At 43.0% G+C, this 26,837-nt stretch overlaps 1 protein-coding gene across 5 annotated transcripts in view; it reads left to right on the top strand.

Moving 5' to 3' along the window:
- The window catches only part of DNAH6 (dynein axonemal heavy chain 6), a 145,513-nt gene that overhangs the window by 34,674 nt on the left and 84,002 nt on the right, over nt 1-26,837 (top strand). For all 5 annotated transcript variants that reach the window (XR_012904573.1, XM_075931311.1, XM_075931313.1 and 2 more), the window contains 16 exons: nt 2,404-2,500; nt 3,047-3,245; nt 3,562-3,726; nt 4,817-4,927; nt 6,442-6,567; nt 6,677-6,832; nt 8,202-8,363; nt 10,421-10,558; nt 13,424-13,591; nt 15,302-15,450; nt 16,039-16,146; nt 18,212-18,767; nt 20,183-20,305; nt 20,839-21,021; nt 22,192-22,335; nt 25,551-25,772. Coding sequence is in view for 4 of the 5 variants with exons in the window: in XM_075931311.1 (XP_075787426.1) it covers nt 2,404-2,500; nt 3,047-3,245; nt 3,562-3,726; nt 4,817-4,927; nt 6,442-6,567; nt 6,677-6,832; nt 8,202-8,363; nt 10,421-10,558; nt 13,424-13,591; nt 15,302-15,450; nt 16,039-16,146; nt 18,212-18,767; nt 20,183-20,305; nt 20,839-21,021; nt 22,192-22,335; nt 25,551-25,772 (2,807 nt within the window). In the remaining variant the exon portion in view is untranslated. The remainder of the gene's footprint in view (nt 1-2,403; nt 2,501-3,046; nt 3,246-3,561; nt 3,727-4,816; nt 4,928-6,441; nt 6,568-6,676; nt 6,833-8,201; nt 8,364-10,420; nt 10,559-13,423; nt 13,592-15,301; nt 15,451-16,038; nt 16,147-18,211; nt 18,768-20,182; nt 20,306-20,838; nt 21,022-22,191; nt 22,336-25,550; nt 25,773-26,837) is intronic.

The following is a 26,837-nucleotide window of genomic DNA, read 5'->3' on the forward strand; positions in this document are numbered from 1 at the left end:
TCTGAAAATGTTTTTAACTTTTCCGTTAAAAGCATTTCCGGAAAATCATGTCAGTGTAGACGTAGCCAGCGTGTATCGTCTCCATTTTACTTTCTCTCCTTGCAACTCTTTTTCTTTCACTGTGCTACGTTCTCCACCTATTCCCCTATATTTTGTGGTTTTTCATCTCACTGTCATCAAGTGGTCTTTCCATCTCTTAGCCACCTTCTGTGGGTCTGAAGAAAGTCCTGCACACAGCACCTTGCCTCACTTTCCACTTTCAGGGTGTGTCTACACTAGGAAATTATTTCGAAATAATTAAATACTAAGTAATAACTCCTGAAATAGCAAAACCAAAATAGCATGTCCCCACTATGAGGGAGCCTTGAAATTAGTCCATTATTTTGAACACACCTCAACTTAGAGCCTCGGGAAGTGCTGGGGAGTAATTACTTCAAATGACTCTGGGGAGTTATTTTGAAATAGCGACACCGGAGTGTCCACACACTCGCTATTTCAAAATCACTATTTTGGAATAAGCGTTATTCCCTGAGGAAAGCAGGAGTACTGATTTTAAATAACCAGTCCATTATTTCAAAACAACAGGCTTAGTAGTGTGGATGCGCCGCTTATTATTTTGAAATAAGGGGGGTTATTTTGAAACAACTCCCTAGTGTAGACCAGGGCTTAGGGAGCTCCTTAAATAAACTACATACGGGCTTTTTTGTCCAGTAGGGCCCCTGCATCCGAGTCTAGTTTATTGATATAAAGCAGAAAGCAAAAATCAGTCCTGGGCCTTCTGTCCTCCCCCATATCTGTTCTCTGCCTTGGCAGGCCATTTTCAATCTTACCTGGCTGGAGTCTGTTCTTACACTTGCAGAGTTTCTCTCTGTCCAAAATTAATCTCTTTGGGGTCTGGTGTTTCCACAAAACAGTTCAAAATACAATTGCCTCAACTACATGCACTAAACCTCAATCAGGGTCCTCCCAGGCCTTTCTTGCGTGTAGGCTTAGACATGATCAGTCCTAGACAATTGAGTTGGCTTAACAACATTGCTTAGGGGTGTGTGAACCCCACACTCTAAGTAAGCAGTGTAGTAAAGCTGAGCTGATGCCCGCCCCGGTATATATAGCGCTGTCTTCTGGTGGCCTAGCTACCGCATCTCGGGGAGGTGGATTGCCTGCTCCCATCCACATAGGTTGTGTCTACACTGAAGAATTACAACAGTCCTTCTGTGCCACTGTAGCACTGTAAATGTAGACATGCTGGGAGTCCTAGGTCTTTCTGTTAGAGCCCAATGACTCCCTGCTGCAGCCTTTGATCTCCTTAGCATCCTCCACCCAGCTTCCTGTTGCTCTTTGTAGGGGAACAGGTGATCCTTGTTAAGCCAACCTGTGACTCTCATCTTTTCATCTCTCCCCTGCTTCACTATCTCTTCCTTCAGGGCTTGGTCCTGCAAATGCACTGGAAATGAAGTGCCTTGCGGGTGAAATCATTACCATCCTCTTTAAGTGCTATTGAAAACTCACTTAGAACCGGTGTCCCCATGACTTCAAAAGGTGCAGGGCAATGGAAAATCAGCCCGACGGTTTTCCATGTTGAGCATTGAGTGGCGCTGGACATGGGCTCTGTCATTTGGATCACAATTGCATTTGCAGCAGTCCAAACATTCATCTTTCTACTGGTCCATTCTTGCAGAATCCGCTTTTGCCAGTAGCACGTTAACCCCGGTTTCCAGGTTTTTAGACTTTAGTTGTTGGAATCGCTTCCTGTCCATTGACGTTCTTCATAGTCTCCAGACTGTACAGTGCGCTCACTGTATTTTAAGGGATACTTGCTGGATTTCCTCAAGTATTTTGCTGCACAAGGCATGCAAGGGCACAAGCAGGGGTTGTCTTACTCACCACTGAGTACTGCTCTCTCTTGGCTTTTTTTAGGCTGGCTCAGAGGGATGGAGGAAAGGCTCGCTGGAGCCAGAAAACGGCACTTATCCCTGTGCCTGGGTAGCTCCCAGACACTGTAGCCCAGAGGTTGGAGTAGCAGCCAAAGAGCTGCAGGAGGGCTGTGTGGTACCCTCTGTTCTGAAGGATGAGTTCTTATATCTCCAAGCCAGGGGCAGGATTCCTTGTTTTTTCAGGCTGCATATGAGGGATAGGAATTGTTCCCATGTAGCCTTAAATTAAAATGACTTCAGCGGATGAGGCAGTAATTGAATATGTGCCCTGTTCTCCAAGGAGAATTCTTTGCAAGCCCTAAAATGCACACTGCTGTTATTAGCGTGTAACTGTATTTAGCTTTTATCTGGCAAATGGGTTTCAGCCATCACTTGTAAACAGTGGAGTTTTTCTTTGTGTTTTTAATCACAACATTTCTCTTTTGCTTTTTATTCTCACTACACCGTTTTCTTTATTTTCTCTTAATAGGCCTCTTAGAGACCTTTCAGAATAACAATGGGCTGCTTGATCAAATTCAGAAGTGCCTAGAGGCTTATTTGGAGTCCAAGCGAGTTATCTTTCCCAGGTGAGGAAAAGTTATTGCAGACAATCAGTGCAACAATAAAAGGCATATATTTGATTTAACATTATACTGTGTGCTACAGGTTGAACCTCTCTAATCCAGCACTCTCTGGTCTGGCAACACCCATAGTCCAGCATGATTTTAGTTAGAAGGATGTCCACCTATCATGGGTATGGCCAACTTGCCCGTGGTCCCATAAAGTTCATTTACAGCCACCAGTCCTGGCTCTCAGTGTTCTGTGCTGTGATTTACCTCAAATTTACCCCTAGAAGTCTTTTAACAGCCCAGTAAACAGGGGAAGTGTTGGTAACACTGTTAGACAATATTGAGTTCCCTTGATTCAGCAAATTCTCTGGTTTGGCACTAGTCAGGTCTCGAGGTTAACCTGCACTAGTACAAAAGGAAAGAAGCTTGAATTATGATATAAAATAATTTGAAAGTGTGCTATTTTTAGCTAACATGAGAATGCTTGTTTGTTTGTTTGTTTGTTTGTTTGTTTGTTTTAATGTAAAATACTTTGTGTCCAAACTTCTTTTGTTTATCAAACAGGTTTTACTTTTTATCAAATGATGAACTCCTGGAAATCTTGGCTCAGACTCGCAACCCTCAAGCTGTTCAGCCTCATTTAAGAAAATGCTTTGATTCCATTTCTAAACTAGAATTTGCCATGATGACTCCATCTGAGGGAGAACAAGAAAAAGTTTTTACTAATGATATTTTAGCAATGTTGTCACCTGAGGGAGAGAGGGTGAGTAAATATTTTATTATTCTTTTAATCTGTTTCCAGTACATTTGTTTTCCGTATACACAGTATGTGAAAGGAAAAAGTTATAAATACAACTGTTAATATGAATAAAATACAGAATAGACCAGACCCATAACTATTATTCTAGGTTTATAAAGCTAGCACTCCATAGAGTTCAGTGGAGATACACTGGCATCAAAATGGAGTAATACACTGGTGAATCTCACTTGGTATTTTTTTGCTGGGCATTAATGCTTCCTGGTATGAAGGTATAAATTCAGAGGAGATATTACATGGCTAACACAGCTATTGATTTTAGGTTAGCTTAGGGAAAGGACTCAAGGCCAGAGGGAATGTAGAAGATTGGCTTAGTAAAGTAGAAGAAGCCATGTTCAGTTCTCTGAGACGCCTATCTAAAGCTGCCATTGCTGATTATCAAACCAGAGTGAGACTGGAATGGGTTGTTGCTGGACACCCATCTCAGGTAAGCCACACTGATTCTGGAGTGTGTTTTTTTTTTAAACCTTCTGTGATGCAATACACCCATGATCACACCCTGCACAGTGTTGCAGTGTTTGTATGAGGTGGGCCTTGTGAGGAATCATATGAAAACTCATAACTTGCTGATCAATAATAGCATTGCAAATGTGGGTAGCAGCTTTCTGTGTAAAGTTATATGTTTCTCCTGTATTATATTAAAATCCACATTGAAACTCACCTAACACCAACCTGGTCAAACACACCTGTCTTAATTTGCATTTAAGCAGCAAATGGAGTCATCAAGGAGAAAGGGGAAGGGAGAAAAAAAAAAAGAAAGCTCACTCAGGTGAAAAAGCCTAGCAGGGAACATCCTTCCTCCAGCAGATGGCCTGTCTCTTGGTTCTCAGCTGGAAATGCTTTTCAGAGAGGAGCTATAAACTATAAAAAGGAGGGGCAAACACTGTCAGAACATCACTTTCTCTCTCACTGAGCACTCGCTCGCTGCACCTGAGGGGGGAAAAAAGGAAACTGCCCATGGGACTCTAATCCAGTGTGTTTAACTTAAAGTATCTGAACAAGTCTAAGGCAAGAAGTTGTTGTATAGTTATTCCTTTAAAGGAATAATGGACTTGCTATCTTTGGACTGTCCTACAGAAAATCCAGGCCTGGGAGCATGTTTGGGTCTAACTGCGGTATAATCAAGTCTGGTAAAAGCCCGAGTGTAACCCTAGTTACACACAGACTTCGGGGTGTGGTTTGCATGCTGGAGGGTTGTTTGTGAGTTCTCCAGAAAAGAACTACTTCAGCAAGGCACTGTAAGGCACCCAAGGTTGCAGGCCAGGGGTAACACGGCTCTTCATTGGTCTGGATAGCAGACGGTATGTCACACCTACCCACTTACTATGGCCCCGATCCTGCAAACATCTAAACATCCACTTAGCTTTAAGCCTGTGAGTTGTCTAATTTCAGCCCATGCCGCTTCCAGAATCATGGCCTTGTTTATTTGTGTGACCCCATCATTGTTGTACCTGTGTTCCTACTCTGCCTAATTTTCTAAGATGCCTCCTCAGTATTCTTATGTTTCCTTTATACAGGTTGTGCTGACGATTTCTCAGCTCATGTGGTGCCGGGATCTGACTCAGTGCTTAGAAGGAGATCACGATCACTTACAAGCATTAACTGACTTTGAGAAAATAAATTTTGATGTGAGTCTTTATGCACCAGGATGGGAGGGGATTGGAGGGCAATGTGTTGTTGGGCCAGGCTTGAAAATGAGTTTTGAATTAAGTTTTCAAAAGAAAGTCAAGTTCTGCCAAGTGGCCAAGTCTGTGTATCCAGTAGTGAGAAGGTGACAGGCATGTGTCTGAGCCATCTTAGGGCTTACTCCACCCGGGGAATAGCAATCTTAAAGGCTGCTTCAGCTGAAATCTGTAGGGCTCGCTGCATGGAATTTTGTTCGTATCTTCACAAGCCACTGTGTACTTGACATGACATCGGGGAGATGCTGGTTTTAAAAATGCAGTGCCTCTCTCTCAGGGAATTCTGTGCTAACTAGCTTCCTGCAGTAGGGCTTTACAGACGCAAGATCATGAAGGAGAATCTTGCAAACAGTAACTTGTTTCCTGCCCATCATGCCTGCAGCCAGCCTCACTAACCCTTCATCCTTAACACTGCTTTTGGGTCTGTCTCCAAACAAGGATTCTGGAGGCAGAAGAATTGAGAGATGGTTGAAGAGGATGGGTGTTGATACCCTGCTGCTAGGGAATGATGGGTTGAAGGGAAATGTGAGTGCCCATCTCTGCCAAACGCTGATCAAAAATGGTTGTTTACTTGTATGAGTAGGTGTGTGAGACTGCCTCTTAGTATGCGTCTGGGGCGCTATGCATAGGGTCTTTTGTGGGAGGGGTCAGCCAAAGGCGGTAGAGGTTTCAGTGTGTAGTGGCCAAATAGTGGCAATACTTTCAAATTGGTGTTTGATAATATTTGACTCCCCGATGGAGCTGATATTTGGCAAGTATGGTAGTCAGCTTCCACAGCACCGGTCTGTTTGATTTTCTGTTATTTCTTACATGATTTTAAAAACCATGTGAAAGCTATCAAAATGGAAAAAAATGCATGCAAGCTTTATTTTCATTGTAAAACAGCTGTATTCTAAATAACCCACAAAATCTCTAAAACGTACAATTTTATTTCTTAGGGGGTGTCTACACTGGACTGTTATTTTGAGAGAACCTATTTTGAAATAACAATGCGAGTGTCTACACAGCCATTCCGTTATTTCAAAATAATTTAAAAATAACGGATGGCTTATTCCGAAATCTGTAAACCTCATTCTATGAGGAATAATGCCTATTCCAAAATAGATATTTCGAAATAAGGCGGGTGTAGATACTTCACTTCTGCTATTGCCTCCTGGGGCTCTAAATCGAGATAGCACGTCTACATTAGGGAAGCCTACCTCGGACTAATGTTGAGGCTTCCTTGCAGTGTAGACGTGCTATTTCGAAATAAACTATTTCGGAATAACTATTCCGGAATAGCTTATTTAAAAATAAGTATGCAGTGTAGACATACCCTTAAACGTTCACTTCTTAGCTAGAGACATATCCTGGAGCTGTGCTAGTTGGTACCTGCTGAAGACCTGACTGCTTATCGTCAAAGTTCTGATATTTTCAGTGTCGTGAGAAAACCTTTTCACACTTTTAAAATTTATTTATAGAGATTAAATGCACTGGCTGGATTAGTCCGTGGTGTCCTTCCGAAATTGCACAGAAATATTATAACAGCGCTGATAACTATTGATGTGCATGCAAGAGATATTGTTAGTGAACTTGTGGCAGAAAAGGTAAAGTAGCTGTCTTTTCCCCCCAAAATAACATTTTGTACAAAAATATCTACGTTAACTGCTTGGAAAAAAAACTCATTCAAACATACACTGTGTGTTCTCTCTGTAGGTGGACTCTGCAGACAATTTTGATTGGCAGAGACAACTACGTTATTATTGGGATCTTGATCTGGATAATTGTGTTGCCAGGATGGCTTTATCTCAGTATACTTATGGTTACGAATACCTGGGAGCATGTCCAAGATTAGTGATAACTCCGCTGACTGTATGTATTTACTTATGCTCCTGATCATTATTTATAGAGGGTTTTGTTGCATTAGAAGTATTGGTAGTGAATAACTTGTATCATAGAATCATAGAATCATAGGACTGGAAGGGACCTCGAGAGGTCATCGAGTCCTGCCCCCCACCCTCAAGGCAGGACCAAGCTCCGTCTACACCATCCCTGACAGATGTCTATCTAACCTGTTCTTAAATATCTCCAGAGAGGGAGATTCCACCACCTCCCTTGGCAATTTATTCCAATATTTGACCACTCTGACAGTTAGGAATTTTTTCCTAATGTCCAATCTAAACCTCCCTTGCTGCACTTTAAGCCCATTACTCCTTGTCCTGTCCTCAGAAACCAAGAGGAACAAATTTCCTCCTTCCTCCTTGTGACACCCTTTTAGATATTTGAAAACCGCTATCATGTCCCCCCTTAATCTTCGTTTTTCCAAACTAAACAAGCCCAGTTCATGAAGCCTGGCTTCATAGGTCATGTTCTCTAGACCTTTAATCATTCTTGTCGCTCTTCTCTGGACCCTTTCCAATTTCTCCACATCTTTCTTGAAATGTGGCACCCAGAACTGGACACAGTACTCCAGCTGAGGCCTAACTAGTGTAATGGGTATTTAGAAATCTTTTAGTATCAGGTTGACTTGTAGCACTGTACAAAGCAAGGGTTTATGTGCCTTCATTACATTATCTTTTTTGTAGCAAAATAAAACTAAAGTGCACTGGACGATAACAGCCTGTTGCTATTTTTTAACTTAACTTTGGAGAAAGGACTCAAGATGTCCATATATACCTCTGCAAAGATGTCTAGATTCTAGAACATAAGAACAGCCTCACTCGGTCAGACGAAAGGTCCATCTAGCCCAGTCTTCCGACAGTGCCCAACGCCAGATCCCCAGAGGGAGAGAACAGCTAATATTGAGCACATCTGGGCATTTTCTATTACAGTGAAAAAGAACATTTAGGAATATTTGTGGACAGGCTTTGAACTGAGTTTTTGATTGCAATGAACCATCCAAATTGGCCTGTTGGAAAATCAGACGCATGTGCAGTATGGACTTCAGAATATAGCCCACTCTATGTGACTATGCCAGGCTGGGCTTTTTAATGGTGGATTTTGGACAATTTTTGCTGAGTTAAATCTATTGGGGCAAATCTTCAGCTGGTGTCATCTGCGTGGGTAGCTCCAAATAGGGGTTGGCGCCATACTGTTTGGTGCCAACTTATCCACAGCATGTTTGTAAATCTGCCAGCAGGCCTGTGAAGGGTTTAAAACAAGTGAGAAAACGTGAAAAGTAGTAGAAGCTGTGGCAAATACCTTCTCATCCATATGTAACAGTTCTGTATGAATTTCACAGGATCGGTGCTACCTTTGCCTCATGGGAGCTTTGCAGCTGGACCTCGGTGGAGCCCCTGCTGGACCTGCTGGAACTGGTAAAACAGAGACTACTAAAGATCTTGCCAAAGCACTTGCCATCCAGTGTGTTGTGTTTAACTGCTCCGACGGCTTGGATTACAAGGTATGAGAAGCCAGTCTATTAGTACGGGCAATCTTGCAGCCGTCAGGGGAGTTACACAGACAAAATCAACGCTCCATTTGTCCCTGTGAAGTTGCATGTCTCCTGTCCCGTAGGAATTGAATGGCAGAGCTGAGAATAGAAACCAGGCCTCTTGAGTTGGTAGTTGTGTGCCTGGAGCACAAAGCCAGGCTTGCTTTTGTTTGGCAGTCATACTACTGTATTACTACGATCACAGTCTCCACCCTGTGTAGAATCTCCCCATAGAAACTGCGCTGGACATTTTGTCCCACCACCACGCTGGCACCATGAGAAGGGGGAGGGCAATGAAAAGAAAAAAAAAATTGGCCAGCACATTAAAATGAACAAAAAAATCTTAATAAGCATAAGGAAAGAATGAGGAAGGCAGAGACGTTTTTAAGACGCTGCGCTATATAGATAGGTAGATTCCCCTTCTCTGACAGGAAGAAAGACATCATTGGCAAGTTTTTTGGATGTTTAAAAAGGCAGGTTATTGAAAGATGTGTCCATAATAACAAGTTTCCTTTCTCTTTTGAAATGTATTTCCAACCCTTATCTCGGGCTAATTTCTCTCTGTTGCTTCACTGCACTCCGTTTGTTAGAGCTGGTGGTATCAAACGGCCCCCACCCTGGTCCTGACAAAATCCTGTTCTAACATGGCCACTGTGAATGGTTCTCCAAGGTCTCTCTCACTAGCTGGTGCTTGCCATAGAGGAATGGTCTCGGTTGCATCCCTTCCCTGCCCATTTGCCTTATCTCACACCCACTATCTCCCTTCACCTGGCTCCTGTGCTGGGCTGGGTTAACTAACATTACCTCCCTTTGGAATTCCTTTGTGCTGGGGAAACATTCGGCAGTGGCCAGCTCACGTCCCCTTGTGCCCACTGAGCAGTGTAAAGGGATGGAAATGGGACTGCAAATCTGGGCACTTTTTCCTGAGCATTTTGTAGGTCAGCATTTAACTTGTAAATTATGATTGGATTTGATTGCACTAATTTGATAAGAAAACGGTGTAGAACAGAGTCCAGGGAAGGTTTTGGATTTCGCAAATTGGGGACATCTTTATTGAGATCGTGGACTTTTTCATACTATTAATTGTATTAAGGGTATTTTTCTAAGAAAGCTTTTTAATACATAACGTGGCAATAGAATATATTTTAAAGAGTTTCTGTTTTCTTTTCCTTTGGGTAACTGAGGCTATGTCTAGACTACAGTGATTTATCGGAATTGCTTCACAATTTGCGTACCTTTTTCCAATAGTTTTTTCGGAAGAGGTTTTTCCGAAATTTGGAGAAACCTTCTCTTTCGGAAGAGCCCTTCTTCCTCATGGAATGAGGAAAACAGGGCTTCTGAAAGAGCATACCTGCTCTTCCACAAAAATAAGTGGAAGAGCAGATGCGTTCCCTGGACGTGGCAGTTTTTCCGGGATACCTCTGGTAGTGAAAAACCCCGTAGTGTAGACATAGCCTTAACTTCCCTGTCAGCTTTCTCTCTACTTTTCTTTCTACTGTGAAGGCCGTTTTTTCTCTCCTATTTTCTCTCCTACTTTCAGGATTGAGCATCTCTGTTTCAGGGCCCCGTTTCATTCACTCTCTCTCTCTCTCTTTGCTCCTTAATCCGTCTTTATATTTTTTTAGTTCAAAATTGGTCCACAAGATGAACCTCTCTTGAAGTGCTTTACAGCATAAAGCTGATCAGAAGCAAGTATGCATAAGATATGGCTTTCAAGTTGACTGGAATCATTCTGGGGCTTTTACTATAAATGTTCTATTGTACCCTTTGTGCATGTTCATCTTTATCACACGGTAACATGCTGGGTTTTTCCTAGGCCCCCTGCCTCATTCAGTGCTCTGGATCCAATCAGAATGAGGGAGACTGCAGTGCTGTATGGTGAACAAATAACCCAGTTTTTTCTTTCTTCAATGAAGCGACATGTCTTCTTCCATCTCCATGTCTCTCAAACGGGACTAACTCGCTTTGTAGCTTTTGAAGAACTTGAGACATGCCCACGTTAAGCCATGACGGTGCTCTGGTTTCAGATGATGGGACGGTTCTTCAGCGGTTTGGCCCAGTCGGGAGCATGGTGCTGTTTTGATGAATTTAACCGAATTGATATTGAAGTTCTGTCTGTGATTGCTCAGCAGTTGATCACTATTAGGAATGCGAAAGCTGCCAAGGTAATAGCTGCTTGTGTTCGCTATTAAAGCAGATAGTGTTTTAGCAGCATGTCATGCTTGTGAAGAGTTCCAGAACATGAACCCTTGACTTAACTAGAGTACAGGTAGAGCACGGACAGCAGCAATGCAAGCTTCTCCACAGACATGCCATGACCTCCTCTCGCGAATTTACTTGTAAAGGTCCCAGGGTAGTTGAGTCTCCATTCTACACACTCACTCAGTCCTGATCCTTCATTGTGAAATTTCCAAGCAGGGTACTAAACTGTGACAAGTATGGACTTGATCCAGCAAAGCCTTGCTATTGTGCACGCCTATACTCTTGCATGTAGTCCCAATGAAGTCAGTGGGATTACACACTGGAGAAAAGATACACAAAGTGGGAAAGGGTCAGGCTGGAGGACTACAGTAGATAGAGAGAAAGGCAGCTCTAAAAGGCAGCAACAGCCCTGGTTAATCAGGAGCAGAGGAGTTAGGGCTGCTGTAAATCAAGCAGAGCCAGCTGAGCTCACCTGAGCTGCCATGGAGCCTTTTAAAGGAAGCCCTAGAGTGAGCGAGGAAGTGGAGTGAGAGGAGACCGGAGCAGATAGGAAAGAACCAGACAGACTAAGAAAGGTAATGGCATTGCCAGAGACAGCAAAGGGGGGTGAGGAGCTCCAAACAGGGCTTTCAGTTCCCTTTTTCCTGGCAGCCTGAGAACCCAGCTAAGAGCTGGAGAGGACTTTTCACAGCCAAGGCCCACTGGCCCCAATGCCCTTTGTAGCTAAGGGACCAGAGTTCAAACCCTGCCACGGGCTAATAGCGCAGTACTGAGACAGCAAGATTAAGGACTGAGCAGGGTACTGGGACCAAGAAGTGGGGTTACCCTGCCACAAAAGACACACTGTTTGCAGAATTGGGTCTGTGATAGCACATTTTATTATGCTGAATTAAAATCACATGCTCAAATGGCAAGAGAAGTGGTCCTCCATTATCAATTTTATGTAATGCTGGGATATTAAACTTTGTAGAGTCTTCCAATTATTATTTTTCAGTAAAATTGGTTAAATATTTGTTATTTTTTAGTGTTTATTATTGTTCAAAAGCTCTTCCTGGTATAACACTATGGATGTTAATTAATTCTGATCTGTAACATTTATACTATATTCACTTAATGCCAGTGGACATTAGAGACTACCAAATTAAATTCAGTTGTTTTAAAACAAATTAATGTAACGTCCCAAATTTCGAGTTAATAAGTACTTTTCTTTCATGCACACTTTCTTATTCACAGTATATTAACTATTCTTGCCTTCTGCCACTTAAGTTCCTCTCTAAAGAGTCTGAAAAACTGTTACTTAATTTTAATTCCATTCTTCAACATTCTGATCTGAGGGTCTTCCTGTGTGTCGTCATACCGAATGAAGGATTTTGTTATGGAGGTGAAGGGTCATTGTGGCTGCCCTCATATCTCATCCCCAGATTAGAAAGGCCTCCAAATCCCTCACCATTTCACTTTCCTACCCAGAGCTAAGGCAAAGGCTAGGTAAATGGGCTAGCCTATTGGCCTTTTCATCTAGAAAGATCACAAAGCACTGTGTTGTGCATCTCCATAAATTTTGTCCTACATAGAAAACAGCCCATGGGTTTAGCATTTCATTTTCCAGGAAGATTTAAAAAAGATCCAGCTCTGTTTCATCTCAGATCTCGTTTTAGTGGGCTTCCCCCCCCCCCCCCCCCATTCCCATGCAGCCTTCCTCCACACAGTGCAGATCATCAATTCCTAGGGCCAGATTCACGATGCACTGAAGACTTTCAGAAGCCCAGTTTAGCAGTAGATGGTCCTGATTCAGACGAACAATTTTCTAAAGCAACAAGCAGAGAGGCATCGTGCCCTCTGAATCTGGGAATTCCCAGTGGGGAAGAAGGGGAACCATGTCACAAAATGTTCCTGGTCTCCTAGACCTTACAGCAGAGGATGAGGAACCACACCAGACTGATCCAACCTCTTAAAAAACCTCAGTGCCTCTCTTAGCATTTTCAGCTGGTTAGGATCCATGTAGGACATTTTAGCTTTGCTGATTGTATGAAAGTTGTGTTTTGTCTTCATTTTTACTGGTTCTAATGCCTCAGTGTTGGCTCATGGATCCTACAGTGGAACCGAAGGAGAAGAGCCTTGTATTTAAGAAGTGTGCCTCTTGCTCTGCTGAATGAGTCATGTCAGAGGCTCACAGGGGGTGTCTGGCTTAGCTGGTGGATGGACTCTCCTTCACTGTGCATGATCAACAGCAATATCACCCAAGAGCTCCTCAGGAGCATCAGAGCCAGCTTCAGGCCTTTCCAGTTCAGGATTTTCTGGAGCCAAACATTCTGGCTCCACAATGCTGGGTCTGTGAAAACTGGGAAGCCCTTAGCCCCTCAGTAAATAAAGAGCAGCATGAGATTCCATTGCCCATATTCTCCTGTGATTCTGAACTGAAAACAAAACTTACAATGAAATCCTAAACAAGCAAACCCTATTCTAGACATGATGGAACCTCGGAGGTGTCTGCCTCTGTTATCAAGAGCCAACTGTTGTGCAACAGTCCCATCTCCTCATCCAAACTGCCGCAAAGCTGTCTGCTGTGATCATGAGAATTTGTTTTCATATTTATTTCTTTTGGTTTCACATTTAAAAGTATGTGTGGTACCAGTAGGTTCCATTTGTTTTTTCAAAAGCTTAGAAAGAAAAATGCATTATGCAAGTGTGTTCATCCTCAGATAAAAATACAAACCGCAACCTGTAATCCGTTCTTTAAAAACAAGTCCAATTTTTAAATTAATATGTGATTTTTATTTTTGTAGGAATGTAGTATACAATATATTGACATTTCACTTTCTTTTAAACAGCTCTTTCGATTTATGTTTGAGGGACGTGAAATAAAGCTGGTTATGACCTGTGCGGCGTTCATCACAATGAATCCTGGATATGCTGGACGAACAGAGCTGCCCGACAATCTAAAAGCTCTCTTCCGACCCTTTGCAATGATGGTTCCAAATTATGCCTTGATTGCTGAGGTACGCGTAAATACATGGCTCACAGTATGCAGGATGTCAGACTGGGTTATCACAATGGTCCCTTTGGGACTTACAATTTATGACTCTATAATATGTACGATAAACATGTAGAAAATGTTTATTTGAGGCCAATGTTATTGTTTAATAGTAATGAATCATAGAACTGGAAGGGACCTTGAGAGGTCATCATGTCCAGTCCCCTCCCCTCATGGCAGGACCAAGCAGCATCTAGATTGGGGTGGGCAATAATTTTTTGCCAGGGGCCACTTCAGAAATTTTTGAAGTGGCCCCTGACTGCACCAGAAGGGGCAGGGCCTCAAATGGAAGGGGTGGGGCAGGATACTTCCCTGCTTACCCATCCACAGACCATGAATGGTCTGGTGGTGGAGGAGTGAGTGAAGTCTTCCCCCCCCCCCCCCCGAAGTTCCCCCTAGGTACCCATTCCCCTGGCAGTGGGAGGAGACTTTGCGCTCTCCTCCTTCTGCTCCCAGGCCAATCAGGGCTTGGTGACAAAGTCTCCTCCCACCCTGCCAGGAGTGCGTGGCACTTCTAAGTACCGTGCGCTTCTTGCAGGATGGGAGCAGGGTGGAGGAGACTTCGCAAACTCCCCCCAGGCCAATCAGGGCTTGGGGGCGGGGGAGCGCACAAACTCTCCTCCTGCCCTGCCAGGAGCCCGTGGCATGCCACACACTACTGGCAGGGCAGAGGAAACTTTGTGCACTTTCCCGGTCCCCAGACCCTAATTGGACTGGGGGGCAGGGGAGCGGCAGGGCCTCCATGGGCCAGATCAACCTGCTTGGTAAGCCGCATCCAGCCCACTGAGGCCCTTTTGCCCACCCCTGATCTAAATCATCCCTGACAGATGTCTATCCAACCTGCTCTTCAATATCTCCAGAGATGGGGATTCCACAGCCTCCCTGGGCAATTTGTTCCAGTGTTTCACCACCCTGACAGTTAGGAAGTTTTTCCTAATGGCCAACCTAAACCTCCCTTGCTGCAGTTTAAGCCCATTGCTGCTTGTTCTATCCTCAGAGGCCAAAGAGAACAATTTTCTTCTCTCCTCCTTGTAACACCCTTTTAGATACTTGAAACCACAATATTATTATGAGTGTCTATTCTCTACGTCCTTGGAGTCTTCTCAAATATGCCATTAATGAAGTCATGCCTATGCATAGATCTGTTTGTAAACTATTTCCTTGAAAGTTGGAGTTTTCTTCAGAAATCCACTTAGTTGAATTCCACATAGAATTCTTTTTTTCAGACACAAAATATACCATGTCTAAGATCACTTAGAAATTCAAGTCCATAATTTAAAACATTTGTTACATTTTATTAATTAATCTTATGCTTGATTCTTTTGATTCTTTAGGGCTAGTCTGTGCAACCCTTCCCTACACTGGTGAGCATTTACTCACACAAGTATTCCCACTCAAGTAACTGGACCGATTTGTAAAATCTCATCAAGGGAAGGCTTGCAGATCTAGCCTGTAATATTTTCCCAGAATAAATTGATTTAATGCTTTATTTCCTGTAGAATAAAGAAGATTGCATACTTAAGACTGTTTGCACAAAATTATAGTTAAAATACTATAATGTATAATTATATTATCACTAAAACACATATTAATATTCAGTGCCAGTTCCTGCTTCCACTATAAAAAACCCTCTGAGTATTTAATGAAAAATGTAGTCATATCTTATTTGCTTTAGGTGATTCTGTATTCTGAAGGTTTTGAATCTAGTAAAATTCTTGCAAGGAAGATGACTCAAATGTACAAACTTTGTAGTGAGCAGCTTTCTCAACAAGATCATTATGACTTTGGAATGAGAGCAGTCAAATCTGTATTAGTCATGGCTGGGTAAGACTCCTCATACTGTATAAGATATATCATTGTAATGAATGTCGTTAGAAATATTAACAGTTTTATACAATAGTGTAACATATGAAAATAGAGAAATTACCAGGTTAAAGAAGCTGTCCTAATCAGAAATATCTGAAAATGTCTTATTAAACCTATGAATTTCAAAAGTGTTGCACTTTTTTCTATATCCTAAACAGAAGACACACTTACAGTTCCAACCCCCGCACCCTCATCCCAAAACCAAACCTCATTAATTGCCTCCTGAGATAATTAGCTAGCTTTTATGGAACTCGCTACACTTTTTCTGGATACATATATTTATTGATGTGATGTGATTGGCTAACAGTGTTTCCAGACTCTAGGGTGAGTAGTGAGTAGTCAAAAGTTGGAGTTCATATGTAATAAATGGATTGTTTGAGTTAGCACAAAATTATATCTGGACAGTGTAAGGTCAATGTACTAGAATTCTGAATTATTTGATGAGTTATTTACATAAGTTCACCTACAGTACTCATACATAATAGTCGATATAAACATAGATTGAGTAAAACTGAGACATCTTATTTTTTTTAAATTAAAATTCAGGTCACTAAAAAGAGAGAACCCGGATCTGAATGAGGATGTGGTGCTAATAAGGGCTTTACGAGATTCTAATCTACCAAAATTTCTTGCAGATGATGCTCTTCTTTTCAGGTAGTTTTCTATAATGTTAGTTTGTTTTCTTCTTGTTGATGTATCACATTTATGTTGCACTTAATATCTAACACTGCATTTCTCAAACTGAGCTTGCGGGCCCATGCTGCATTGTTCACCTAACGGGTCTGCAGCCACAGAGCCTCACCGCTCCCATTGGCTGCAGTTCACCATTTCCAGCCACAGGGAGATGTGCAGAGTGGCAGCCTGGGCCATGCAAGGCTCTGTGGCTAAAGCTCCTTTAGTAAACCAAGCAGCGTGTGCCCATTAGCAGCTTTCCCAAGGCAGGCCCACGGCCCGCTGTGAGGAACACTGGTCTAACCCAGTGGTTCTCAACACATACACTGCCCAGACAGCTACCATAAAAAGACGTAGTGTTGATTGTTTGACTTCAGTATGGTTCAAATCAGTACAGGACCTTCCATTTCAACACTGGCAAATGCCAACCAAGAGTATTTGCAATGAGCAAAGCAAGTCAAACCATTCACTGTTGCAATGGATTAATTTCTTGCCAAGATGGCACAGCGAGTCATGTTGCCGCCCTCATGTCCATGCTGCTGGCAGCATGGCTGAACACCCAGAGTGCAGCTGCACATCCTGACTGCAAAGATGGGTCTCCCTGCTCAGTATGGGGGTGCCCCTCCCAGCCGGGGACTGCCTGCTATGTACCCAGTCCCCAACCATCAACTGATCCCATGCACTCCAGCCCCTCCCCGGATTGCTTCCCCAGACAGGGAATGCTCCCTCATCACCCAACCCTCCTGGGACTATCTCTTCAGCATCCAGATCCTCCCAACACTGGGCTGGCACATGTGCTTGCCCAGGAGAGAAAGGGTGCCTCAATCCAGGACAGAACACTCCACCCAGGGATTGCTTCCAGTCCCTCTCCCAAGAATTGCACCCCAGCACTCACCCTCCCATCCAGGGACTGTACCCCAGTATCTAGTCCTACTCAGACTGCCCCCAGCTACCAGTTTCCCACATAGAAACTGTCTCCAAAGCACCAGCTGCACCTCCCTCCCTGTGGCCCTGGACCCCTGCACTCCCTACCCTGTGATTGTTGGTCTCCTACCTCACCTCCATGCCCACCTGCCACTGCTCTCCTACCGTCAGGGAGCCTGCTTCAGCCAGGGTCACTGGATCCGTGATCCTGTGGGACGCAAGGCCATTCATCACTCTGGCCTCCTCCTGATGCCTTTGAGGCTACGTCTAGACTGCAAGCCTCTTTCGAAAGAGAGTGTCTAGACTACAACCAGTACTTTCGAAAAAGCAAGCCACTTTTTTGAAAGAGAGCACCCAGGCAGTCTGGATGCTCTCTTTCGAAAAAGCACAGTTTGCATTACATAGCGCCTTTTTTCAAAAGAGCACTTTCGAAAAAGGTGTTATTCCTCAAAAAATGAGGTTTTCCGCTGTTGAAAAAACTGCTGCGTTCTTCCGATTTACTTTTGAAAGAACGCAGCAGCAGTCTAGATGCAGGGGAAGTTTTTTTTAAAAAAGGCCACTTTTGTTTTGAAAAAACCCTGTAGTCTACACACACCCTGAGCCTCTTCCAACCAGGGGTGGAGGAACAAATGTTGGGCCCAATCCTGTTCTGCCCCATTTTTGTACCCCTCCACTGGGTGTCTAGAGTTAGGCACCTAAATCCATATATTGGCACCTCAGGAAGCATGTGCCTAAGTGCTTTGCCGAAGAGAGGCCTGGTTGGTTGGTTTGTTTACAAGTGCTGAGCATATGTTGCTTCCATTGACACTGTTGGGCTCTGCAGGTTCTCAGCACCTCTGAAAATTAGGTCCCTAGTTCAGGTTCCTAACTATGGGGTTAAGTTCTTTAACTGTCAGCTCCCACATTTGCCAATGTTGGTTTTGGCCCCGGAGCCGGCGTTCTAGCATTAGATGACAGCTTTCTACAAATGCTATCCAAGTGAACACAACAACACACGAGAATGGATAAGGAGACTTCAATATGGAAATGGTTGTTTCTAAATATATAATCCATGTAATTTTTAATTATTTTTATATAATTAACCAAAAATAAGCAGTCATTTTTTTCTCCTTTTGTCTGACAGTGGGATTATTTCTGATCTTTTCCCGGGAGTCGTAATCCCAGAACATGACTATGGGATACTACAGTCGACAATTATAGATGTTATGCTTTCAAAGGGATTGCAGACGGAAGCATGCATGGTTCATAAGGTCATACAGCTCTATGAAACCATGTTAGTGAGGCATGGTGTTATGCTTGTTGGGCCAACGGGAGGTGGAAAAACAACAGTTTATGAAATTCTGGCCCAGACTTTAGGAGATTTACATGATGCTGGTGAAGAAAACCCTTTTTACCAGCCTGTCAAAACCTTTATTCTGAACCCCAAGTCAATTACAATGGGCGAATTGTATGGCGAAGTTAATACTTTAACTCTGGAGTGGAAAGATGGTTTGATGGGTCTGAGTGTTCGAGCTGCTGTAAATGACACCTCTGAAGATCATAAGTGGATCATTTGTGATGGGCCAGTGGATGCCCTATGGATTGAAAACTTGAACACAGTGCTGGATGATAACAAGATGCTTTGCTTGGCAAACAGTGAAAGAATCAAACTCACGCCCTCCATCCATATGATGTTTGAGGTACTGTAAATTCTTGGATTTGAATATGCATTGGGCTCTTCCTGCTTTGCTTGGCTCAATGTAGGGACTATATTGTTATATTGCTCAGGTACATGACCTGCAGCCGAATTTATCGTAGCTGTTTGTTTGTAAGTTTTGCTTTGGACAGTCTCTGTTTTTCTCTCTGTGGATGGGGATTTCTGCAGAATGACTTCCGTTTCACACCTTTGCAATTCAGGGTCAAAGCCAAAGAGTCTTTGCCCTCCGTAGTTACTCATTGTATCTCTCTTGGTCATCTGCTCACACAATCTTTTTTGTACCCAGAAACTGATTTGCCTTTCTGAGATGATGATGTCATTCTTAGATCATAAAAAGAGAGCTAGAAAGATTCCTAGCAGATTTCATGGCTGGGAATTTTTTTCTGTTATCCTGTCAGGATTCATCTCATTACCTGATTACCCTCATTGGTCCACAATAAACAATTCTTTCCCCTCTCTGTTTAAACCCTCCAGTTCTCATCTTATCCCACTTTGGTATCATTTAGCAAGTCTAGCTATTTTAGGCCAGATTCATCCCTACTGCACATCCACAGGAGTCAGTACTGTATTTGACTGGGTGTTCCTTAAGCTGCTGCAGCCATTTAGATAGCCCTGAAAATGACTACCAAAGTCAGCCAAGATGGCAAAACCCCATCACTGCCAAAAATGCATGCATGGTGATCTAATGTAACTGGGGAAGTGCTGCATGTTGTTTGGGATTAAGGTTGCATGGGAACCCAGTGTCAGGGTCAAAAGAGCTCTGAGTCCATAGATTTAACATCAGCTGAGGCTCTGGAAACTCTGACTGCTCCAAGCCAAGAGTGGCCTGTAAATATGCATTCGCTTTTTCTCTGCTACGGTGAAGGATTTGTGAGGGTTTCACGTTTCTAACAGTGCTAGAAAAGCTCTCCCTTGTGTAAAGCATACATTGAAATGCAATGATGAGTGTTGTAATTGGCCATGTGAAAAACATGTTTTAGTTGCTATACAAAAATTGTGGACCGCTTTGGTCTCCAACCACCTCACTAACAGCCTGCTTTACTGATGCTTGACAAATCTGTTTCTTGATATAATAATTCCCCGTGTGATTGTGACCATAATTTGCTCACTGGTGGATAGCACCAAATCGACATGCCCCAAAAAAGAGAGAAACACCTTTACCAGCCATGCATTTTTGTCTCCAGATGAGAAGGAGGAAACTGCAGATGGAGGATGGACATCACAAAGTTAATAGGGCATAACAGTGACCACAGAATAAGGTGGTAGATTATAGTTCATACTTGAATGCCTGCCCACAAATTAAATTAGGGTGAGGGGAATTAGAAATAAATCCTCTCTGTTTATGTGCATTTGAAAGAGACAATGTGATGTTCTGCATCCAATATCCATACACTTCAGGTACAAGATCTGAAAGTTGCCTCACCTGCAACAGTTAGCCGATGTGGAATGGTGTACATTGACCCTGACGAGTTGAAGTGGATCCCATATGTACAGACTTGGATGGCCGGTCTTGAAAATAAAGTAGGTGTCAGAAACGTTAGTTTTACATCCTGGCATGACAGTTCTAAATCTCCCCATGAAAGAACTTGTTAGGAACAAATATTTGATATTTAATAAAGGTTGAAGGGTTTTAATTTTTATTTATGTGTTTTAATTTTTTTAAATGAGTATTAAAGTAACTATTTAATAATTAATTATAATTAACTGTGTTAAAGTTGGAATCTGAATATATGAAATATATGAAAATATGCAGAACATGCATCTACATGCTTTTTGCACTTCATGAAACATTCCCGATTATTTGTCTTCAGTGGACTAGATCACATGAGTAAAAATTACACATATCTGTCAGGGTTTCAGGAACAGGCCTGTGAGAATAAACCTTTGTTTGCATATCTTCTAGAATATATACAAACATGTTGCATGTGTGAATGTGCACATACTTTATAAACACATCCTGGATGTCCAGGATGTTATATGGCTTGTTGTTGTGTTTGCTTTATTTAGAACATCGTTTTAAAAATATTATCATAAAAATATTGTTTCCATTTTAGATGAATGAGGAAACAAAACAACATTTGTTTGATCTGTTTTGTCGTTATGTTGAAGATGGTCTAAAGTTTGTCAATAAAAAGTGCTCACAAGCTATTCCACAAGTGGACATCAGTAAAGTTACTACACTTTGCTGTTTGCTGGAGTCTTTGCTGCTTGGAAAAGGAGGCCCTGATCTTAAGATGGTATAAGTATTTAACCTGCTGCTACATAATACGCTCAAGATATGTAGGAATTACTTACCATTCTGACATAAAATGTAAATGTGGAATAAACACATTTTATCTTAAATAACTTTTATAGCATGTGTCATTTAATAGATTTCATTATTTCAAATTTAATGATCTAAGCTGACTGATATTCAGAAATTTTAGTTTGTTTAGAAGCGCACCGACACCTTTCTGTGCAATGGGATTTTAGCTTTTAGACCATGTAGACAAGCATTTTTAATGTGTGTGAATTGGAATTTGCATTTCAAATAAAATACCTGTCAGTGGTAGTGATTACAAAGGTGAAAAATGACAGTGTTAGTGTGATGTAGGCAGTATAGAACACAAAATTAGACATTTTTAAGCTAGTATTTGAGCACAATGAAAACTATTGATCAGAAATCAGGATACATTACATGATTAGAACCTCTTAAGGTGTGTCTGCACTGCAATAGACACGCCTGAGTTAGCTTTGATCTAATTTGCTCAAGCAACACTAGCGTGGCCTGTACAACCCTGCTTGGAACCCTAGGCACATATGTGAGCTGCTAGGCCACGTTCTCACAGCTTCTGGCCTAGTAGTATTCAAGCTTGCTAGATCAATGCTAGCTCAGATATGCCCACACATGGGTAAAGGCACACTTTTGATTGCAGATAGACAACCTCAGTTGAATTACTGTCTTTAATCTATTTCTTATATTTTAATGCATTTTTCACTGATGAACTAGGGATGTTACAACAGTTAACCAGTTAAACAATCGCGCTTAACTGGTTAATTGTTTTAACCAGTTTTAGGGCCCGCCACCAGAGTTCACTGGAAAGGGCCGGTTAACCGATAAGTATACCTGTAAGCACACCTCCCAACTGTATAGGCTTCTGAAGTGTGTTGTTCAGAATGAACAAGTGGGCTCATCAGTGAACATTTGTCATTTTTGAATGCTATAGGCCTTTGGACTGAGAATGTGCATAGCTTACTCTCCATGAGCATTGTTATTATTGAAAACTAAGTCAGCTTTCACTGATGTAACTGAAAGATATCTATCTATCTATCTATCTATCTATCTATCTATCTATCTATCTATCTATCTATCTATCTATCTATCTATCTATCTATCTATCTATCTATCATCTTTTTTTCTTTTACAGGACCAATCAAAGTTAAACACCATTGTCTGCCAGACTTTTGTTTTCTGCTATTTGTGGTCACTGGGAGGAAATTTAACTGAAAACTATTGGGATATGTTTGATACGTTTGTGAGACAACAGTTTGAGGACAATCCTGAATCCAAGGTAAAGAAGCAAGTTGACTCTCAGTTCTTCCGGTAGCTTCTATACGTAGGGTGGCAAGCAGAGGTAGCAGAAAAGGTCTCCTTTCTTTTTTAAACCTAAAGCTATGTTTAACCCCTTCTGCCCCTGAAAGATGCAAGTTTTGCTGTGACAAGTGCAGGTGTAAATGGTGCTTTGTCAGCAGAAGTGCTCTCCTGCAGACAAAATGAACACCATTCATGGGGATAGAGGTATTTTGTTGGCAGAAGTTCTGACAAACAGCATTTGTACTTTCTGACTTTCGTTGCTAAAAGCTGCACCGTGTAGCCACAGCCTAAGTCCCAACCATTTTTGGTCATTAAAGATGTGTTGATACTTTTTTTTTAAAAAAAAGACCAGAGGTCTGATTCTTCATTGTTCTCCCTTTATATAGGTGTGAATGACTCAAAGTACAAGGCAAAGTGCTACCCAATTAGACAGGTAGCATTTCACACCTGCTTTGCACCTGCCCTACCCCGGTCAGTGAGGGGTCAGACTGACAAAGAAACCTAGGTGTGATGACATTGGGGGTCACCATGCCTAACTTTTTCGATGCCTAGAAAATGACTGGGATTCACAAAGCCTGAGTTGGACGCCTAGGCAGATTGCAAGCTAGGCAGCTCCTTGTCCAACCCAGCCACTGGGAGAGGCCAAGCAGAGAGCTGTGTGTGAAGAACCAGCACTTTCTCGTCAATGTGTCCTATGTCCATCCTGCAACGAGGTGCCTCCCATGGCTGGGGATTCTCGGCTGTAATCCCTCTCTTGGTGTTAGGGGCCCACATGGTTTTTGCAAGAAGCTGCAGGTGGGGAAGAGAAAAATGGGGAGGATTCTTTCATGTTCTTCCTCCTTGGAACAACTTCAGTGAGAGCAACTGAAGAAGCCCCACCTCAGAATATCTCATAGATCAGTGGCTATGGCACTCATCTGAGAGCTGTCTGAGGCCTGGTCAAATCCTTTCTCCATTCAGGCAGAATGGAGGTTTCAACATCCCAGGTGAGTTTGCTAACCACTGGGCTAAAGATTAGGTGTGTGGTCGTCCTCTCCACTCCCACCCCACCAGCCTTGCGTATGGACCCCTCCAGGGAATCAATCTGATCAATGAGATTTGAGCACACTAGATTGGGCTATGCAGACAAATTAGGCAGAGGAACACCTTTCTTCTCCTGTATCTTGCTCTAGGGACTTAGTTGTCTGGATGCTTGGCATGAAGCTCCTGTACGTATGATCATAAGAACAGCCAGGCATGGTCAGATCAGAGGTCCATCCAGCCTAGTATCTTCTCTTTCAACAGTGGACAATGCCAGGTGCCCCAGAGAGACTGAACAGAACAAGTATCGAGTGATTCATCTCCTATTGCCTATTCCCAGCTTCTGAGAAATCAATGCTAGGAAGACCATTCCTACCCATCCTGGCTAATAGCCATTGAAGGACCTATCCTCCATGAATTTATCTAGCTCTTTTTTGAACCCTTCACATCATCATCTGGCAAGGAGTTCCACAGGTTGACTGTGCATTGTGTGAAAAAATACTTCCTTTTGTTTGTTTTAAACCTGCTGCCTTTTAATTTCATTTGGTGAGCCCTAGTTAAGTTATGAGGCAGAGAGTAAATTACATTTTCTTATCTACCTTCTCCACACCAGTCATGATTTTATGGATCCTTATATCCTGTCTAAAACATCTCAATCTTATTAATGTCTCCTCATATGGAAGCTGTTCCATACCCCTAATTGTTGTTGTTGGCCTTTTCTGAACCTTTCCCAATTCTAATATATCTTGTTTTAAGATGAAGTGACTACATAAAGAACAGAAACAGAACAATAGGTGCATAGGGAACTTTTACTGCAAAAAAATTAGGTTCTGGATGTTTCAGGGGCAGCTGAGCAGGAGCTTTTTGAAGCCCACAGAGGCCTGATTCTGGGATCTAGGCACCTGAAGTAGTAGCTAGGTGCCTAAGTTCTTTTATAAATGGAGCCCAATGTGCATGGCAGTAGAGAATCAGACCCCACTAATCATCCCCTTCTAAATTCTTGCTGCAGCTTCATCTTTCTTGCTTATGTTTTGTTAGACAGCTGCCATCGTCAACCCTACAAGTGGTGACATCCATGCAATCTAATGTATTTTTCTGTATGCCAATCTCTCCCCTTGTCCAAGACATTTGGGATTGTACCTCTTCTCCAGGATAAACAGGAAACAATTTAGGGCTTGTCTGCATGGGGATGTTCAGGAAAGTTAAGGCGAATCAGCTCAAGTTCTGAAGTGAATGTGCACACATTAAAGTGTGCTACTAACTACCTCTGGAGCCTCTCTTCAGGAGCAACGTGGTTTAGGTCACTCTAACTTAATTCTCACAACTAAGGCCATTTTGCTTCTGAATTAGAGCCACCGTGGCAGGGAGGGGGGCGGTTTCAAGTGCTTTAACTTATATGCATTGACTTGGTAGCTTGGTTGATTTGCTCTGTCTGTTCCTATGATGACATGCCCAAGCAATCTCTTTCCCAAATGTCTTTGAAGCCAGTTTGGGGTCATTGCTGAGCAGCTCCCTTCTCATTCTGTCACCGAAGGAGATTGGAAAACAAAACACAGGATTTTTTCCAACAATGGGCCCATTGGACTGGCTCCTTGCCTGTCTTTCAATGCTACATCCAAACGGTGGCGCTGGGGAAGCAGGCCAAGCAGATGACACTTTGGCTTTAAGGAAACCTTCTCAGTAGCTCCAGGAGAGGAGCTCTGCTGGACTAATGCCAGCTTATGGACCGTTGCTCTGCTGAAGGGAGGGGTTCAGGGGATGGGGGAATTGTTAGCCTTTTTCCACCTCCCCCATCGGCTGACACTCCTCCACAGCTACCTTCACAAAGGTGGGGCAGTCCTCAATGCCAGCGACCCAGCAAGCAAGCTGACCTTTACCACACAGAGCCATTTGGTCAATCACATACTCTTCCATTTGATGGCATTTGTGTGAGGGCCCGGTGCCTGCATGCTAGTCATTATAAAGAACCACAAACATATTTCAATGTAAGATTCTGCATTTGGTTTGGTCAATAGCCGAATACAGAGCTGCATGGAAAAGATGGAAATTCAGTGACCGCTTTAGTACATGTCCTTGGAGAACACAGAGATGTAAAGGCACCTGCATTTTAAGATCTCATGTTAATATTATTATTATTTTTCAGTACAGTTTAGGGTTATTTTGTCCTTCTAGCTTCCGACCTCTGGAGACCTGTGGAACGTTTACATGGATTTTGATATCCGGCGACTGGAATCCTGGGAGAGGGTTATACCTACTTTCAAGTACAGCAGAGAAGTGCCATTTTTTGAGATGCTTGTTCCAACCACAGACACTGTGCGTTATGGCTACCTGATGGAAAAGTTGTTAGCTGTTAAACACTCGGTATTGCTCACAGGAATTACTGGTGTCGGCAAGGTGAGAACCCTTTGGATAGCAGTAGGGTCACTTGATTAACACTGGAGAATTGCACCCATTATGGCTTATGTAGGCTGAGCTGCACACCCTACAAGACCCTCACCCCCCACTATTGCTGGCTCCTTCAACTCCCTCTCCCTTTCTCCACTTCCAGTTCTGATCAGACTCCACTGGTTTAGGGGAAAATTCTGATGTCCACTACAATCAAACTTTTCTAGTTTGTCAGATTATCCCTCAAATCAATAGGGTTCTGACCAGAGTGGTGGTGGAGTGCAAGAGGTCTTGCTGAAAAGAGTCTGACCAGAGCAGGAGCTAGAGGTCTGCTTGGGTGATGAGGGTGGGGTGACCAGTTTGGGGAGAGGAATCTGCCCACATTCTCACCCTAATCGTGAAGTTTCTGTCTCATCTCTGTATCTAAGCAGACACTTCCCCCTTCTCACAGGCCTCTGTGAGGTCTCTGCCTGAGTTCTGTATCCTGATGGGCCAAATGGCGACTTTAGTGCAAATCAGGCTTTTCACCCAAATCAGTAAGGTCCTGCCTGGCGGTGCCTAGAATATTCCCCAAAGTTTTGGAATTGGTCTGATGTGGTTTTCAAAAATTGTGGCATTACAGACAGACTGGGAGAGGGCACCAAGTTGAGTGAAGGCTCTACCTTCACTCATCCAATCAAAGGAACTACGTTTGCTATTCATTAAGCAAGGGGAGTGCATGCGGGTTGTGGGCAGGGGCACTTGTGAGGGAAAAGGGCAACTGGGATTCACGTTTGAGGATTCCTGAGGTGGGGTGAGAAGTAGAGGGGGGTTGGACAGCTGGTTGGTGGGTGGAACCCTAGGATGCAGTAGCTAAATGAACATAAGAACATAAGAACGGCCATACTGGGTCAGACCAAAGGTCCTTCTAGCCCAGTATCCTGTCTGCCCACAGTGGCCAGTGCCAGGTGCCCCAGAGAGGATGGACCGAAGACAATGATCAAGCGATTTGTCTCCTGTCATCTCTCTCCAGCCTCTGACAAACAGAGGCCAAGGACACCATTTTATCCCCTGGCTAATAGCCTTTTATGGACC

This window comes from Pelodiscus sinensis, chromosome 6, assembly GCF_049634645.1.
Source record: "Pelodiscus sinensis isolate JC-2024 chromosome 6, ASM4963464v1, whole genome shotgun sequence".
Lineage (NCBI taxonomy): Eukaryota > Metazoa > Chordata > Testudines > Trionychidae > Pelodiscus > Pelodiscus sinensis.